This window comes from Agelaius tricolor, unplaced genomic scaffold (genome assembly GCF_023055355.1).
Source record: "Agelaius tricolor isolate 1412-34295 unplaced genomic scaffold, bAgeTri1.0.p SCAF_37, whole genome shotgun sequence".
Lineage (NCBI taxonomy): Eukaryota > Metazoa > Chordata > Aves > Passeriformes > Icteridae > Agelaius > Agelaius tricolor.
The window spans coordinates 4,721,292-4,739,164 of NW_027269297.1; the positions used below are offsets into that span (position 1 = coordinate 4,721,292).

General features: G+C 60.2%; 2 protein-coding genes across 3 annotated transcripts; one reads left to right on the plus strand and one right to left on the minus strand.

Moving 5' to 3' along the window:
• Positions 1-821: 821 nt before the first annotated feature.
• On the minus strand, positions 822-7,784 carry LOC139603183 (ectonucleoside triphosphate diphosphohydrolase 8-like). 2 transcript variants are annotated; one of them, XR_011683595.1, is made up of 11 exons: positions 7,653-7,784; positions 6,970-7,114; positions 6,207-6,324; positions 5,422-5,572; positions 4,792-4,951; positions 4,033-4,263; positions 3,277-3,537; positions 2,665-2,775; positions 2,269-2,406; positions 1,596-1,934; positions 822-1,134 (listed from the first exon to the last, which is right to left on the minus strand). XR_011683595.1 is itself a non-coding variant. In XM_071453704.1 (10 exons), the coding sequence occupies exons 2-10, from the start codon at positions 7,093-7,095 to the stop codon at positions 1,725-1,727; spliced, it is 1,506 nt and encodes a 501-aa protein (XP_071309805.1). In that variant the 5' UTR covers positions 7,096-7,114; positions 7,653-7,784; the 3' UTR covers positions 1,555-1,724. The 2 variants fall into 2 exon arrangements, 1 of the variants encoding a protein (XP_071309805.1); XM_071453704.1 differs by lacking the exon at positions 822-1,134 and having other exon boundaries at positions 1,555-1,934.
• On the plus strand, positions 7,575-17,715 carry LOC139603143 (ectonucleoside triphosphate diphosphohydrolase 8-like). The gene is made up of 11 exons (XM_071453629.1): positions 7,575-7,789; positions 8,728-8,839; positions 11,599-11,730; positions 12,153-12,270; positions 13,257-13,407; positions 13,878-14,037; positions 14,566-14,796; positions 15,292-15,552; positions 15,959-16,069; positions 16,224-16,358; positions 17,243-17,715. Exons 1-11 carry the CDS (start codon positions 7,575-7,577, stop codon positions 17,432-17,434), a joined length of 1,818 nt encoding a protein of 605 aa, XP_071309730.1. The 3' UTR covers positions 17,435-17,715.
• Positions 17,716-17,873: the final 158 nt, after the last annotated feature.

The following is a 17,873-nucleotide window of genomic DNA, read 5'->3' on the forward strand; positions in this document are numbered from 1 at the left end:
ATGCAGACAGGCACTCTGAGGTTTCCAGAGGAGCTCCACTTCCATGGAGACACAATGGGATCAGCCTGCAGAAGCCTCAGCCGAGCCTGTGTGCCTGCTGTCAGTGCTCTGTGTGTTACAGACATGGCTCCATTCCACCAGCTGGCCCTGGGGCTGTGGAGGGCCAGCCTGGCCATGGGACAGTGCCCTGGTGCCAGCCTGGTGGGGCACGGGGCAGGCACTCCAGGGTGCTCCATGCAATGCCAGCTCTGAGCATGGCCACCAAGAGCCAGCAGGTCCCTGCTGGGTCTGCCAGCCTGAGGGATGCTCTGTGGGACCCCAGCTGGCCCTGTGGAGGGGCTGTGGCTGGAGCTTTCATGGAGATGGTCTTGGAGAAAGGACACTGAGCACCCACAGTCAGAAGCGTGGTCCATGCCCCTCCAGAGAGTCCATCTCATCACCGTGGTATGGCATGTCAAGTCATCTCATCATCACATCTCACCACCCACCTCATCCTCTTCCTTTTCACCTGGAATAAAGGGATTGATGTTCCTCAGTGCCTTCCTGGAGACAGCACTGTCCCACCAGCAGAAGCCTGGACCCCATGGGTGTCAGGATGAGGCTCCAGCAGGCTGTGAGTCCTGCCCTGCACATGGCTGAGCTGGGTCCTGCCCATGGCCTTTGCCTTTGGTTCTGCTCATTTTTAGCTGCTCTGTGGATGATTCATGCTGTTGTTTGCGTTCCCACAGTGAGCAGCAGACCTTTGGTATCCCTGTGGAATGCTGGGCACCTCACAGTTCTCATCATCCAAATAAACAAATAAAAGGCAGCACATGGGGAAATGCCTGCTACTCTGCTTCCAAATCGTTGTGATTTTATTACTTCTGTCTCCCAGAAGTGATTTTATTACTTTGTCCTGTGGTGACGACAGAGACTCAAAGGTGAGGCAACGAATCTATAGGAGGTGTCCCTGCAGACACTGAGGTGTCTGCTGAACTTTGGAGTGGAGCCAACAGGGCACAAGGACAGGCTTTTCCTTCTCTGAGGAGGTGTCTCAACTCACCCATCACTTGGCTGCCAACAAGACTCCCCAAAAATGTACAGGGGGCCCAGGAAGCTGCCTCTGCCATGTCCCAGCAGTGTTCCCAAGTCACCCTGTGTTGGAAAGGGAGGGTGAGCTGTCTGCCAGCCACGGGTTGCAGCTGGACTGGAGAAGAACCTCATTGCAGGAGAGGAGGCAGCTGTGCCATCCCCCCCTCACAGGGCTTCCCAGCCCTAGGCAGAGCCCTGTCTACCAGGCCAGTGTCCCAGACATCCCCAAAGCCACGGCCCCTGGGGCTGGCACTGGCTGTGGGAGATGCAGACCCTGGCCCTGGGATGGGGCAGGATGTGTTTTTCCCACCCTGGGTTTCTGCTGTGGGCTGTAAGCAGCCCTGTGACAGTCCCACTGCTGCCAGACCCCCCAGCCCCCATCTCAGCCACCCCACAGCACCCCTGCCCCTCATGGCCAAGCCCTCCCTCCTGGAGCATCTCCAACCAGCAGCGCAGGGAAAGGAGAGCCAGAGAGCACACAGCTGTGAGGAGGGTGTTTTACAGCTGTGCCAACTCCAGCTCACCAGGCCAGGAGTCAGGGCCCCCCAGGACAAGTCTGTGGCCCCTGGGCACACAGGGTGATTCTCAGGAAGTAGCTCCTTGCAGAGGAGTGGCAGCAGGACCCGGCCTGGCAGCCTCTGGAGGCAGTGCTGCTACAGCTGCTCATAGCCCGAGGAGTTTCTGTGGCAGCACGTGGCTGTGAGCAGGCAGAAGATGAGGATGAGCATGATGGCCAGCAGAAGTGTGGCTGCTATCCAGATGCTTCTTGGGAGCTCTGTGCCAGCTGTGGGAGGCTCTGAGGGGATCAGGTTGGTGAGATTGAGCATGTAGCCCAGAGTCCAGCCCACATCTGTGTTAGCAACCTGTGCAGACAGACAGGGAAGAGGGATGGGAAAGGCTGCAAAGTACCAGGCAAACTAGAGAAGAGCCTGCACCCTCAGGTCCTGCTCCACAACCACCATTTCTGTGCCCACCTTGGGCTGCAGAGGCCCCAGCAGTGACATAAACTGGGGGAGAGCACAAAGGGCCAGGCCAGATGTGCCAGCAGCTGTGTGAGTGTAGCTCAGGAGCTGCCCTGGGTATGGGCAGTGGGGCTGTGCTGCCCTGGTATCCCCCGTCTCCAGCAGCAGCAGGGTAGGCACAAGGCACTTCATGGCACAAAGTGTGGAAGCTGGGGGCTGCTGGACACTCTCCTACCTGCTGGATGAAGTGGATGCTGGGCCATGTTGTGATGTTGAATTTGTAGCCTTGCAGGAGGAGGGTGAGGATGTAGGAGCTGGCTGTGCAGGCGTCACGGAGCTGGGTCCTGCTCGCCGTGGGGAACAACTCCTGCACCTGCAGAGGTGGGAGAACAGGGGGAGGCTGGACCCAGAGCAGTGCTGGATGTGCCCACATTGGGGAACAGCCCCTCAGTGCAGCTGGGAGCAAAGAGACCCCGGGGAGCAGCAGGCTGCTCTCCCATCTCTCTCCAGGCACAGAGACCTTTGTGCTCCTCCTGGCTCTCTACAGCTGAGCACAGCAGAGGAGGGGCTGGGGATGAGCCTTCAGGCTGCCCAGTGCCCAGGTGAAACACACTCCTGGGCAGGATCTCACCTGTTTCCAGCTGCTGTTGCATATCTGCCTGATGGTGGCATTGACCAAGCTCAGGGGCTGCCCTCCTGTCAGGTTCAGAAAGTGAAGGATGTGATAAAACCCTGAGAAGGCCTGTGGGAGTCAAGACCAAAGGTGACAGGTTATTGAAGCACTCAGGGCACAGATGCCACCCACCCATAAGCAGGGATCCCTGTAAGGCCCCGCTCAACACTGCAAGGTGCCGGCAGTGACCCTGGAGGAGGGAGCTGGGAATGCTGCCCACATGGACAGGGAATGGCGTTGGGAGAACAGAGGTCTGTGGCTACCTGGCACACAGGTCAGCACCCCCTTGATGGTCTGCCAGAAAGTCTCAGAGCTGGCCCACAACCCTGGGGCTGTTCTTGCACTCTGAGCTAGCTCACACAGGCTTCCTCAGACAAGGTCTTCCCGTTTCCCTCAGGGAACGCTGGGGCATGGCAGGAGGCAGAAGCCACCTCTGAGCACAGAAGAGGTTTGCAGATAGAACCAGCCCTGAGGATCCCTCTCTCCCCAGCCTGTTCTACAATCAGTGGCAGAGGAGACACCCAGTCCCTGCCTTCACCCTCCCCCAGGCAGGGGACGGAGGCTGCTTACGAAGAACTGTCCCCGCACGGGGGGCTGATAGACCCCATTGAACCCGCACGGCCCCTGCGCCCCGCAGCTGAAGTTGAAGAGTCTCCGCACGGCCGTGTCACACGCGGCTGGATCCCCTGTCCCCGTCACCGTGAGGACAAGGCCAGGGCTGGCTGAGCTTGGCGCATGCACACAGGGGCTGTCGTAGAGCTCTGCCACGGTGATGTTCTCCTGGTACCCCTGGGGGTAGCAGGGGTGCTTGATCGGGGTACTCGAGCTGGCCTGGAGAGAGATGGAGCCATTAATGGGGCTGCAGTGCCCACTGAAACCCTTCCCACAGCCCATCCCAAAAAGCAGGACTGCACCCCAGGAGGACTGGATGCACCCCACCTGGGAGCTCCCTGAGCAGCCCTGGCTCCCGCAGCACTGGGCTCTGCCTCTGTCCCCGGGCAGTTGTGCAGGGACTGTGCTGGGAAACTTCTCTCTGGGCAGAAATGGAGCAAGGCCAAGAGCATGGTGACAGCAGAAAAACTACACATACAGCTGGGCTTGGGAAATTACAAAAAATGCCACTGCACAACAAGATGTGGAGAGAAGGGAGCCTGGCTGGCAACCACCATCACTTTCCACCCAAATGAGGCAATTTTTTGCTTCCCTAGATAAAACCCAAGCCTCTGCCAATTCCTGACTCATTGCCCACAGGCACGCCCAACGCTGCAGGGGGAGATGTGCCACGGCACTGGGAGATGGCTGAGCAGCCCCCGTGCCCCGTGGCACCTGGTGCAGAGCTGCCAGCAGCATCTTCAGGGCCTGGCTCTGCCCGTAGCACAGGTAGCTGTGGCTGTACAGGGAGTAGTTGGTGCCGTAGAGCCGGAAGAAGACGGACGTGTTGCTGTCCTCCACGGGGACCCCGGGCTGGAAGGTGATCTGCGTCGAGGCACCGCCGAGGTCCAGAGCTCCCAGAACCTCGGTGTCCTGGGGATGTTCCCATTTCTCTGCAAACGAGAACTGGCCCAACACACAGCGAGGGTTAGGCTGAACTGCAGGCACTCACACTCACACTCCCTTCCCACAAGGACTTGGGGGCCCCAGGGGCACCTTCCACGTGCTCCCGGCTCCCTGTTTTACCCCTGCCTGCCCACATCTTCCTCAACCACAGACACTTCCACGGAGCACTCAGGTGTGGCCTCTTGGCTGCCGCACATCTGCTGGGATCCAGACGTTTGGAGCAGGGATAAAGGAACCCTGCTCCAGTTCAGCCTGGAGGCTGATCCTGCTGACAGATCCCTGGGACCCCAAAATCCACCCGTGCGTCAGCACACGAGAGCACAGGGCCAGGCCGAGCTGGACACAAAGATCCTGTTAATCCCATTAATGAGGTGGAATCTGCAGCCCACAACCACAGGGGACCTTTGGCTGCCTGACCAGTGCCCCAAAGCTCCATTCCTCCCTCCTCTGCAGATAAGGAAAGCTGGCTGCAGCTCAGACAGGGACGTTCTCCCCACTGCCCCTCCCCTGCCCTCTCCCCAGCTGCACCTTGACCAGTGTCTCCAGCAGGTAGTTGACAGTGATCCAGCCAAAGGAGCCCTCCTCACTCCCCGTCAGGATCCGAGCTCCACGGAAATCCACAGGGTACTCCCCAATGGCCTTGGACACCTCGGCCAAGACCTGCTCGGCCTTGCTGCTGTTCTCCTCCCTGCCAGCAAAGGCACAAACACCTCAGGTGCTGCAGGCCCTGCCTGGCAGCTCTGGCAGCCGGGTTGGCACTGAGAGGCTGCCAAGGAGCTGCTCCCAGACATCTCTCCAGCACTGCCCTGCCTGCAGGTGGCTCCTGCAACCCCCAAATCCCTCACCCGGGGCCTCGGGACTCTCCCTAAAAACGCTGCCCGCAGGCTCTGCTGGAGCCCTGGCAAAGTCCGTGCCACTCTGGCAAAGGGGGCTCATCCCCTCTGGGCCGCTGCCAGGCCGGTGCTGCAGAGGGCCGGGCGCGTCCCCCGGGCACGGCCAGCGGCTCTCCCGGACACCCCGTGGCACCGCAGGCAGGGCTGCTCTGCCCATCCCCACGGCCTGGCCGGGCAGCACCCCCGTGGCCCGGCCCCTGCGCCCCGCTGCCAGCCCCGGCTCCGGCGCGGCGCAGAGCGCGGCAAGGGCGGGAGGTGCCGGTACCTCAGCAGCCGCATGCCGGCCGTGGCCCCCAGGTACGTGGGGGTCTCCCGCTGCTGCTCGGCCGGGACGATCTTCATGGCCCTGTCCAGGCAAGGCTTCAGGCTGGCGCCAGCCCCCGCGGGATCGTCTGCGTAGCTGGAGATGCCAGGTCCTGCCACAGGCAACCGGTGACGGAGAGAGCCCAGCGCCACCCCGCAGGGACGGCACAGCAGGGGACATGTCCACCCCTTCCCCAGGGAGCTCTGCTGGCCTGCTCAGACACACTCAGGTGTCCCAGCCATAGCGCCCACCCTGCTCGGTTTGGAGCTGCAGATACCGAAATGCAAACTGCTGCCCCAGGAGCTCTCAGGCCCCACCTGAGTGGAGACAGGGGACTGCTCAGGGACTTGCGCAGAGCTTTGGGGAGGCCCTGTGGGCACATGAAGCTGGACATAATGAAAGAAGGTGTAAACTGATGTGGTAAGAAGAGCCAAGGAAACTGAGGCAGGGGAGAAGGAGCAAAGGGCACATCCAGCATCCCAAGCTGTGAGGTGATGCACATCTGGAAAGGACTGGCTGAAGGATCTGAGCTAAGTGGGGGCCCAATTCTTCCCCCAACTTTGCACGTTCCAGTGACTGTAGGATTCCCTCAGGTGCAGATGATCCCGACCCTTTCCTGTGATTCCTCACAGGGCAATCTCCTTTCAGCCCAGAGCAGGCTGAAAGGGATCAGTGATGGTGCTGTGAGAGTTTGGGACAGCGCTCCAGGAGGCTTTGAGAGAGGGAGGGCAGATCCCAGCACTCACCGGACACAGAGCAGGCCTCCACCTGGGACACGATGCCCGTGCCGTTCTCCTTGTCCGCGCGCCACCGGTAGATGTAGAGGGATGTGTGTGTGGAGCCAGCATCAAACACCAGGCCGTGCTGGGGAGGAGAGGGGACATGGGCTCACAGCTGGCCCGGGGCTGCACCAAGTGCCACGGGGGTTTCTGAGAGCTTCTGCTCCTGCTTCCCCTGTAGGACCATGAGCAGCAGGGGTCTGCACATCACCCTCCCTTCAGCAGCCCTGCTCCACCTCTAACAGCCCCGGGTTCGCCACTCAGCGAGTCACAGCCCAGGAAGGACGCGCAGGTCAGCGGGGTGAGTCGCAGAGCAGGGAGGCACCCAGGCATGGCCCAAAGCCCAGGCTGCTCCCAGGCCTTTAGCAAATCTGACAAAACCTGATATTTTTTAGCAGACCAGCCGCAGAAAGCAGTAGGGAAGAGAGGTGTGAACCTAATAGGTGACCTGGATGTCTGAAAACAGGGAAGAGAGTGACTGGGGTGGCAGATGGAGCAGCTGTGGAGAGCAGGCTGCACTTCTCTCTCCCATCCTTACCAAGCAGCCAGGACTGTGGTTTGGGGGAGGCTGATCTGCCCAGTGCCACCTTGATGAGGTTAAGTCCTGAAAAGCTGGGCTGATCATGGGGAAACTTGCAAACTGAGAGGAAGGCAGGGCTGATAGAAGAATTCGAGATAGAAAAGGGTTGGTGGGATTCGCAGGCTCCCCCAGGTCTCACTGGACACCTACTTTGATTCTGGTAGGAAGGACAGCATCCTTTGCCGGGAGCAGCACCAGGACGAAGACGACCACAGTCAGCAGTGCCAGCACGGCCGCCCAGCCCCAGCCCACCGCCCTGAGCAGGCGCGGCGACATCGATAGGCTCTGGGGAGGTCTGCAGGAAGGGATGGATTGGGGAGGGGTCACTGGGGAGGGATGGTCTTTGGGAGGTTTGCGGGGAGGCGTGGTCTCTAGGAGGAGGGTCTGCAGAGAGGGACTGTGGGCAGGGGCGGCTTTTGGGCGGAGGGTGTGTGGGGAGGGAGGGTCTTTAGGAGGAGGGTTTGGGGGGGAGGGATGGCCTTTGGGAAGAGGGTTTGGGGGGAGGGATGGTCTTTAGGAGGCGGGCCTGTGGGGCGGGATGGGCTTTGGGAGGAGCATGTGCGTGAGGGATAGTCTTTGGTAGGATCTTTGGGAAGGTCTACGAGGAGGAAGGGACTTTGCCAGAGGAGCCCCAAGCCTCCTGCCTCTGCCCCGAGCCTCCTGCCCCTCCGGGGATTCCCTTCTCCCTGTAGCCCGTGGTCGCCCCCACCCCCTAAGTGACCCCCTGGGACACGAGCTGGGCGAATTGGGAGACCATGAACTTGTCTGGCCCCGAGCCGCTGGGAAGGGGCAGGGGCGAAGCTCCCGCCTGCCGCGATCCAGCCGTCCCGTACCTGTGCCCGGAGCCCTCTCCGTCCCTCCGTGGGGCGGCGATCGGGGCACAGCCCGCTCCCCGCCGGCTCGGGGCCCACGCCGCCCCAGCGGAGCAGAGCGAAGCGAAAGCGAAGCTGAGCCGCTCTCGGACGTCCGGGTCCGGCCCCGGCCGGGGCGGGCTCTGGGCGCTGCCGCAGGCGGAAAGAGCGGGGAGCTCGGGGTGGCCGCTGCTCGCGCCGGACACCCGGCCCCGGCCTGCCTGTCCCCCTCCCTGTCCCCCTGCCTGGTTCCTCCCTGTCCCTCTGCCTCCTCCCTCCCTGTCCCCCTACCTCCTCCCTGCCTGTACCCCTGGCTTTACCCTGTCTATCCCTCTGCCTGTCCCCTCCTTGTACCCTGCTGCTCCCTCCCTTACTCTGCCTCCCCCCTGCCTGCACGCTCCCGCACTCTGTCTGTTCCCTGCCCGCACCTTTGCCCTATCTGCCGGTCCGTCTGCCTGCATCTCTGCCCGTACCCTGCCCGCTCCCTGCCCGCACTGTCCTAAAGCCACGGGACTCTGGCCATGGACAGGTGCTGGCCATGGGGACAGACCGGACCCTGGCAATTCGGGTAGCTCCCTAACCGTGGGGACAGCTCGGTGCCTGCCTGTGGGGATGGATCCCACGCGGATGGCTGTGGGGATGGATCCCACGTGGATGGTTGTAGGGACAGCTCCTCACCTGCCAGGTCCTTCCTGTTTCTGTCCCGAGCCCCGCTGCCAGCCTGGCTCGGCCTGCAGCAGGACAGCGGGGGTCCCGCAGAGCCAGGTGACAGCCGGGTGACAGCAGAGTGACAGGGCAGGCTCGGCCCCTCACGGCGTTTGTGCGGCAGGTCTGGCAGGGGTGTCTGAGGCTCTCGGAGCTCAGCTGCTGCCTCCGGCGCCAGGCGCTCGCAGGCTCCGGGGGCCGGGGCTGCCTGGGATCTCTCTGTCCCCTCGCTGATCTGCGCGGGCAGCGCAACCCCCCCGCCCCCGGGCTGAGCGTGCCAGGCTGTGCCGCTCCTCCAGCAGCGAAGTGGTTAATCCCGGATGCTCTTTCCACCCCGGCTCTCCGGCCCCAGCCCCGCTGCCTCCCGGACAAGCGCTCTCCTGGGCAGGTTGCTGGTCCGGGGCCAAGGGGAGGGCCACGCCGGCGAGGCAGCCTTTGTCCCAGGAGCGGGCTCCCGGCCCCAGGTACGCGCTGAGCCCGGGCCGAGCGCGGCGGGGCCGGAGCGGCGGCCGGAGCCAGCGGGGTGAGCCGGGGCAGGCACGAGGGGAGCCGGGCCCGGGGGCTGCTGCCCCTCGATGGAGCTGGGCTGGGAGCGGGCCCCGGGCAGCAGCGGGGCGGTGCTGGGGCAAACACGCTCCGTGGGGCGGTGCGGGAGGGCGAGAGGGCCGGGGCGGCCGCTCGCCGCACGAGGTTCCCAGGTGCGGGGGGCAGAGGGGCACGGAGGGCACAGAGACCAGGCACGGAGGGCACTGCCAAGCCCCAGCGCTGGTGGGAGGTGGGATGCAGGAAACTGCTCTGCCTGGCAAGGATGCTCCTGGCATCCACAGTCACCCTCTTAGAACTTTCAGAGCCCTTTTCGCTTTCAAATCCCAAATGTGCCCAGTGGGAAGTCAGCCCCCCCATTGTCCTGAGCAACAGGCAGTTTAGATCTAGCAGTGGCTCTGAGCCTTTTGCCCCAATTTTGAGGCCCTGCTCCCTGTGCACAAGGGATGCTGCAAGCGAGGGATGTCCCACAGGTGTTTGTCAAGCCCTTTATCATGGCCAGCCCTACACAAACAAGTGCAGCCCTGCTCCAGCTGCTGGGCACAGCTCGAAACTTTGCACACCTGGAAATGGGCAGACACTGTGCAGCATCGTGCCTCCTCTGCAGCCCTGGAGGCATCAGCACCACTCTTCTGTCCTGCTGCTCCTGATCCTGCACGGATGGTAGCAGGTACTGGAGCTGCCCAGCCCCGGGATGCCACAGAAAGCCTAGGCAGATCGATCAGCTTCTCACATTGTTTCCCACCCACTGGGCTCCCTTTCTGTGCCCTGTTGTCCTGCCTGGGAGAGCCTGCTCTGTGCTGCCTTTGGATGTTGCCCCCTGTCCAGTCAAAATGGGAATTAGTCCCTAACAGAGCAGGAGGAGCGCATTTCCCACCCTCTCCTGCATGCAGCACAGTGCAATTTGTCACCAATTCGTGTCCTTCCATTTCACAGTGCCTGGGATAGAGTTTTCCAGGATGTAGGCTGGGCTGCAGACTTTTCCCATGGCTTTGTTTGTTACCTGGAGCAGATGAATCATATCCCAACGGCACAGTTATAACTGGGCAAACCCCAACAGGGCTGGTAGGGGTTTGCAGATATGACAACTGGGGACATAATTCACTGGTTTTCTTAGTGGTGCTGGGTTAATGATTTGAGTCTGAGATAACTTTGAATTGATAACCACTTTAATATCTCAAAGAGGTCCTTAACGATTCCTTGTTTCTATGACAAGGATTTATCAGAGGATTCCATACAATCTCTTCATAGCCATTGTAGAGGGAAGGCTCCTGGCTATAGGACAAGGTCTGATAAGGGATTTTGGTGGTCCCATATCCCATGACATGGGCCCAAAGAACAGCTGCTGTTCGTTGTTGTGCATCTCATGCCATGCACAAGATTGGTCACCCTTGCTCATTGCCAGAGATGCTGACTCCAAAACAGGAATCAGCATCTTCTTTGACCTTGCCAAAAGTCTTTTCTCTCCACTGGCCTGGGAAAATGGCAGGGGAATTTCTCAGGGATTTTATGCACTCACAGGAGAATTGTGTAGCCAAGTGACAGCTCCAGGTTCCACCCAAAGCACTGGTGGGGTTAAACTATGCCTCTGGTGCCCAGGGCTCTCAGGCCACCCGCAGGTTTTAGCTGGAGTATGAAGCAAGGTCAGCCTCAGCAGGATACAGCAGGCATCCTACCTGTATGGCTCAAGGCACCAAGCAGGGCAGTGCAGGAGGAGGAGAGAGAGCCGTGCATTTCAAAAAGCACACCTGGACCAGCTGTGAGATGCTGAGCACATGGATATCTCAGCTGCCCTGTGCAGAGGCCGTCACAGAGAACCAGACTCTTTGCTTTGCTACAATTTCTTAGGAGTATCTGGGGGCTGTTTCTGATGGGAGCTGAGCTCTGGATGGACAAGTGGGAAGTGCTCCAGTCCCCAAGGACAATCGCTGTGGGCATTCCAGCCTGGCTGTGTGTCCAGATCAGCAGGATCTTCCTGCCTCTGCCCTCCTGCCTGCCCTTGGGGCTGCAGGAGAGGTGTGGGGATAACAGCAGGCATGGACACTGTCCCAGTGCATCTCTTACATGCTGTGGCATCAGCAAGAGCTGGGCCAGGCAGGAGACACACAGCTGGAGATGCTGTTTCCCTGCCTGAAGCAGAGAGGACCCTCTCAGGGACAATCTGGGCCTGCTGGGCAACAGATGGGACCTGGTCCCAAGTGTGGTGGGATGGGTTTTGAGGTGGCAGCATGTGGGTGCTGGAGGGATGTGGCTCTGCACCCCAGAGAGGATGGTCACACTGGTACCCTGCCAGGCCATGATCCTGCTCCCAGCTTGGAACTCCAGCTATCCACAGCTGGGCTTCCCCCAGTGATGCTGCTGTGAAGGAAGGTGCTGATTGCCAGCCAGGCAACAGCTTGAGCAGGGCTGGGCACAGAGGGACCTGAGAGGCTGCAGGTGAGAAGGCAGGGCTGAAAAAGCTGTACTGAAAATCCTCCAAGGAGGGAGTGCTCAGAATGGCAGTGTCCCAGCCCTGAGGCTGCCAACAGCCCTACTGGGATGGGTCCAGAGGAGCCCGTGGATATTATCCTCTTCCATGCTAAGAGCAGCCATGTACCAGAGAATGGCTTCATTGTCGGGAAGGGGAAAGTCCCATACCCATGCATGAGGTGTGAGCTGGGGGCTGGGGCTGTCCCTGCAGGTTGGAGGAGGAATGGGCTCCAAAGCCAAGGCCATTGCCAGTCTCCTGGCAGCCACCTGTGTCTGCAGCGTCATTGCCCTCATTCTGAGCGTCGTGAATGTGAAGGATGTGCTTCTGCCCCCCAGCACCAAGGTAGGGTCCTCGGGAGGAGCACAGCTCTCACTTGGCTGCTGGCTACCGTTGGGTGTTGGGTTTTGCCTGGGTTTCAGGCAGGCTGTGCTGTTTGTCACCAACATGGGGACAGTGCCCTGCACAGACTGGAGCAGGTCTGGCTAAATTTGATCACTGTGCTTGGGCCCACAGCACATGCAGCTTTTTCATCCCAAAGCACTGCCAGCTCCAGGTGCTTGGGATGGATCCTTATCCCCAACACAGCTGGTAACTGCAATGCCACCAGACTTTTTTTGTCCTGGAGAGCACCAGTTTTGTTTGGCCATTCTAGGCTCCCCTGGCCACTAGAGCTCCGATGACTCTCCTGGAGCTTCTCTCACTCACTCTGCAGCAGGTGACACTGGTCTGCTCCCCTGACACCCCGTGTCCCCTCTCCTCCCCAGCACGGCCTGGTGTTTGATGCTGGCTCCACACACACGTCCCTCTACATCTACCGGTGGCGCGCGGACAAGGAGAACGGCACGGGCATCGTGTCCCAGGTGGAGGCCTGCTCTGTGTCCGGTGAGTGCTGGGATCTGCCCTCCCTCTCCATGCCCACCTCACCCGGGGCTGGCCAGCCTTGGTGCTGCCCTGCATGGCTGTTCCACACACTAAAGCTGATTCATGCCAGGTGTGATAAATGCTAATTTCTCTATCGGGTATTTCTAAATACCCACAGGGGTGTGTATTCCTATTGCAAAAGTGCTGTGTCAGGCTTTGGCACAAGGACAAGTTTCTCTGGAGGAAATGCCCACTCTAGAGAGCAGATCTAGAAGCAGATGGTACATGGAGCTGGTCTGGGGCTAGCAAAAGCCACCAGGCCAGGGCAGAGGTGCCTGGGCAAGGAGAAGAGGGCTCAGAGCTCACCTTGCCCTCATGTCCCGCTCGGCAGCGGCAGCATGGCAGTTACTGGTTAACTGCAAAGGTCAGCCCGAGGGCAAAGTGTAACGCAAGGGCTGCTTGGGCTAATGGCAGTTATTGAGTCAAAGCTCCCGGGAAGATAGATAGTGAGATTTCCACCCCAGAGCCTGTCCCTACCAAATGCAGGACCATGCCGGGTTCTCAGATCCAGTGCCAGCCTGTGAAAATAGGGAGGCTGTGCAAGGGGACCTCTGTGTGCCTATCAGCTCCACGTGCCCTCGCAGCAGGGTGCAGGACACCCTACCCCTTCCTCAGGGAAATGGGGAACAGCTGTGTTTGTCACAGCTCCTGCACGACTGACTGGCCGTGCCCAGCACTTCGGCCCCTACGGGATCAGGTGTGCGCTCAGCATCCCCAGGCACGCCCGCAGCCCTCCCGCTCTGGCCGGAGCAGGAGCTCCTGCGGCTCCCGGGGCGAGTGGCCGTGCCACAGCTGCTGCCTCCTGGCGGGACAGCTCCGAGACGGGTCGGGACTACCTGGGGCGAGCAACAAAAAAGCCCTAGGGGTTCCTGAGTGGACATGTCCCCTGCTGTGCCGTCCCTGCGGGGTGGCGCTGGGCTCTCTCCGTCACCGGTTGCCTGTGGCAGGACCTGGCATCTCCAGCTACGCAGACGATCCCGCGGGGGCTGGCGCCAGCCTGAAGCCTTGCCTGGACAGGGCCATGAAGATCGTCCCGGCCGAGCAGCAGCGGGAGACCCCCACGTACCTGGGGGCCACGGCCGGCATGCGGCTGCTGAGGTACCGGCACCTCCCGCCCTTGCCGCGCTCTGCGCCGCGCCGGAGCCGGGGCTGGCAGCGGGGCGCAGGGGCCGGGCCACGGGGGTGCTGCCCGGCCAGGCCGTGGGGATGGGCAGAGCAGCCCTGCCTGCGGTGCCACGGGGTGTCCGGGAGAGCCGCTGGCCGTGCCCGGGGGACGCGCCCGGCCCTCTGCAGCACCGGCCTGGCAGCGGCCCAGAGGGGATGAGCCCCCTTTGCCAGAGTGGCACGGACTTTGCCAGGGCTCCAGCAGAGCCTGCGGGCAGCGTTTTTAGGGAGAGTCCCGAGGCCCCGGGTGAGGGATTTGGGGGTTGCAGGAGCCACCTGCAGGCAGGGCAGTGCTGGAGAGATGTCTGGGAGCAGCTCCTTGGCAGCCTCTCAGTGCCAACCCGGCTGCCAGAGCTGCCAGGCAGGGCCTGCAGCACCTGAGGTGTTTGTGCCTTTGCTGGCAGGGAGGAGAACAGCAGCAAGGCCGAGCAGGTCTTGGCCGAGGTGTCCAAGGCCATTGGGGAGTACCCTGTGGATTTCCGTGGAGCTCGGATCCTGACGGGGAGTGAGGAGGGCTCCTTTGGCTGGATCACTGTCAACTACCTGCTGGAGACACTGGTCAAGGTGCAGCTGGGGAGAGGGCAGGGGAGGGGCAGTGGGGAGAACGTCCCTGTCTGAGCTGCAGCCAGCTTTCCTTATCTGCAGAGGAGGGAGGAATGGAGCTTTGGGGCACTGGTCAGGCAGCCAAAGGTCCCCTGTGGTTGTGGGCTGCAGATTCCACCTCATTAATGGGATTAACAGGATCTTTGTGTCCAGCTCGGCCTGGCCCTGTGCTCTCGTGTGCTGACGCACGGGTGGATTTTGGGGTCCCAGGGATCTGTCAGCAGGATCAGCCTCCAGGCTGAACTGGAGCAGGGTTCCTTTATCCCTGCTCCAAACGTCTGGATCCCAGCAGATGTGCGGCAGCCAAGAGGCCACACCTGAGTGCTCCGTGGAAGTGTCTGTGGTTGAGGAAGATGTGGGCAGGCAGGGGTAAAACAGGGAGCCGGGAGCACGTGGAAGGTGCCCCTGGGGCCCCCAAGTCCTTGTGGGAAGGGAGTGTGAGTGTGAGTGCCTGCAGTTCAGCCTAACCCTCGCTGTGTGTTGGGCCAGTTCTCGTTTGCAGAGAAATGGGAACATCCCCAGGACACCGAGGTTCTGGGAGCTCTGGACCTCGGCGGTGCCTCGACGCAGATCACCTTCCAGCCCGGGGTCCCCGTGGAGGACAGCAACACGTCCGTCTTCTTCCGGCTCTACGGCACCAACTACTCCCTGTACAGCCACAGCTACCTGTGCTACGGGCAGAGCCAGGCCCTGAAGATGCTGCTGGCAGCTCTGCACCAGGTGCCACGGGGCACGGGGGCTGCTCAGCCATCTCCCAGTGCCGTGGCACATCTCCCCCTGCAGCGTTGGGCGTGCCTGTGGGCAATGAGTCAGGAATTGGCAGAGGCTTGGGTTTTATCTAGGGAAGCAAAAAATTGCCTCATTTGGGTGGAAAGTGATGGTGGTTGCCAGCCAGGCTCCCTTCTCTCCACATCTTGTTGTGCAGTGGCATTTTTTGTAATTTCCCAAGCCCAGCTGTATGTGTAGTTTTTCTGCTGTCACCATGCTCTTGGCCTTGCTCCATTTCTGCCCAGAGAGAAGTTTCCCAGCACAGTCCCTGCACAACTGCCCGGGGACAGAGGCAGAGCCCAGTGCTGCGGGAGCCAGGGCTGCTCAGGGAGCTCCCAGGTGGGGTGCATCCAGTCCTCCTGGGGTGCAGTCCTGCTTTTTGGGATGGGCTGTGGGAAGGGTTTCAGTGGGCACTGCAGCCCCATTAATGGCTCCATCTCTCTCCAGGCCAGCTCGAGTACCCCGATCAAGCACCCCTGCTACCCCCAGGGGTACCAGGAGAACATCACCGTGGCAGAGCTCTACGACAGCCCCTGTGTGCATGCGCCAAGCTCAGCCAGCCCTGGCCTTGTCCTCACGGTGACGGGGACAGGGGATCCAGCCGCGTGTGACACGGCCGTGCGGAGACTCTTCAACTTCAGCTGCGGGGCGCAGGGGCCGTGCGGGTTCAATGGGGTCTATCAGCCCCCCGTGCGGGGACAGTTCTTCGTAAGCAGCCTCCGTCCCCTGCCTGGGGGAGGGTGAAGGCAGGGACTGGGTGTCTCCTCTGCCACTGATTGTAGAACAGGCTGGGGAGAGAGGGATCCTCAGGGCTGGTTCTATCTGCAAACCTCTTCTGTGCTCAGAGGTGGCTTCTGCCTCCTGCCATGCCCCAGCGTTCCCTGAGGGAAACGGGAAGACCTTGTCTGAGGAAGCCTGTGTGAGCTAGCTCAGAGTGCAAGAACAGCCCCAGGGTTGTGGGCCAGCTCTGAGACTTTCTGGCAGACCATCAAGGGTGTACCAGATGCAGAACCCTGGGAGTTACTTGGAACTCTCTCCCCAGGCAAGAGTGGCCCCTGGGTCTTTTCTCAGCTGAGGAAGCAATTATTTTTCACCCTGTTCCCTTGCCCCCCAGGCCTTTGCTGGGTTCTACTACACCTTCAACTTCCTAAACCTGACCCGCCAGCAGTCTCTGAGTGAAGTCAACACCACAATCTTTTCCTTCTGCAGGAGGAACTGGACAGAGGTGAGAGCCTTGTGAAGGGCAGCCAGGAGCCTTGTGCTTATCCTGTCCCAAATCTCTGTCCTTGGAGTACAAGCCCTGCTGTTCCTTGGGCTAGGGAGGGTTTCTGAGCCTCTCTTTCACTCCCTGTTGCACTCGGTCCCTGATGGCCTCACAGCTGGTGCAGAGCTTCCCAAAGGATTTGAAGTACCTGCACACCTACTGCTCTGTGGCCTTTTACATCCTGACGCTGCTGCTTGATGGCTACAAGTTCAATGAGCACACCTGGAGCAACATCCACTTCAGCAGGCAGGTAAACACCTGTGGGCAGCAGGAGAGAATGGACATGTTCAGGAGCAGCATCTCTGGAGTCCTCTGTGCCAGAGATGTGTGTCCCTGTTTCATGGCTGCTCCCCAGGCATCCCAGGAGAGCTTTGCTCTCTCTTAGCCACCCCCAAACCTCTGAGCCAGCTCATGTCTCACTTTCTCTGCTGTGAATGTAACTGATTTTAGGGGGGTCAGGGAAAAGCAGAGGATTTTGCCACTTTGGTCTCTGATGTTGTTATCAGAAAGGTGATGGTGGCCCCATGACCACTTTGAACCAGAGTATGGCCTGACCAGAATATTTCCAGGATGAGAGGAGACAGCCTCAGGTTTTGCCAGGGGAAGCTTAGTTAGGTACTAGGAATGGTGTTTTTTCATGGAAATGAAAATGGAAAGGGTCAGGCTTTGGAACAGGCTGCCCAAGGCACTGGTGGAGTCACCATCCCAGGAAGTGTTCAAACAACATGTGGATGTGGCACTTGAGGACACAGCTTAGTGATGAAGATGGTGGTGGTGCTGGGCTGATGGCTGGACTCCATGATCTGAAAGGTCTTTCCAATCTTACTGACTCTGCAGCCAAATTAGAAGGATTATGGCAATAGAGGAAACCCCAGATCCAAATCATGTGCAGGTCACAGAGGCACACCTGGATCAGAGCAGTCATCCATGTTCAGCTGTCCCTTAGCCCTGGGGGAGGGGGGAGAGGAAAGCTCTTTGTGCAACTGCTGCTGGCAAGATCAGGTTCATCACAGCTTGGTCCCCATGTGAGACAGCTGGGACAGCTCACGGGACAGATGCCCCTCAGCCCCTCAACAAGCTGCTGGTGCCTGGCAGAGGTGCTTTTGGATGATGCCCTGTGCTGTCTCCCTGCAGGCAGCAAACACAGACATCGGGTGGACACTGGGCTTTATGCTGAACTTGACCAACATGATCCCTGCTGAGGCTCTGCAGCAGGTCAAGGGCCACCAGCCCGGCCTGTGGGCAGGGGCCATCTCCTTCCTCGTGCTGGCCATCGTGGCAGGCCTGGTGGCTGCTTTCCTGCACTGCTTCTGGAAAACAAAGTAGCTCCCAGCCTCCTGACTAGAGGCATCCTAGGCATCCTACCTACTAAACCAGGCAGGGAAGTGGTGCCGAAGAGGTGGAAAGTGGAGAAGAATGAAGGCATTAGACCCATCTCCATTGCTCGGAGATCTGACTGGGTCATCTCTGTGAATGTGGAAGATGACTTGATCTCTCTCCAAGAGGAAGACTTTTAATTTGACTGCCAAAAGCTGATTGAGACTTGCTGGCTGGATGAAGCAAAAAAAAAAATCAAACTAGAAATAAAATCAGTCTTGTTTTTCAAATATGAATGTCACTGCTCAGCCTAGCACAGTTTCCTTGGCATTCCCAGTCCTGCTGGGCTATTCTTCCAACAGTCCCAGGAGGCAACTGGCAATGGAGAGCGGTGGTGGGCACCTAACTCTGAGCAGAGGGATGACATCATCTGTATCCTGCCCTGTGC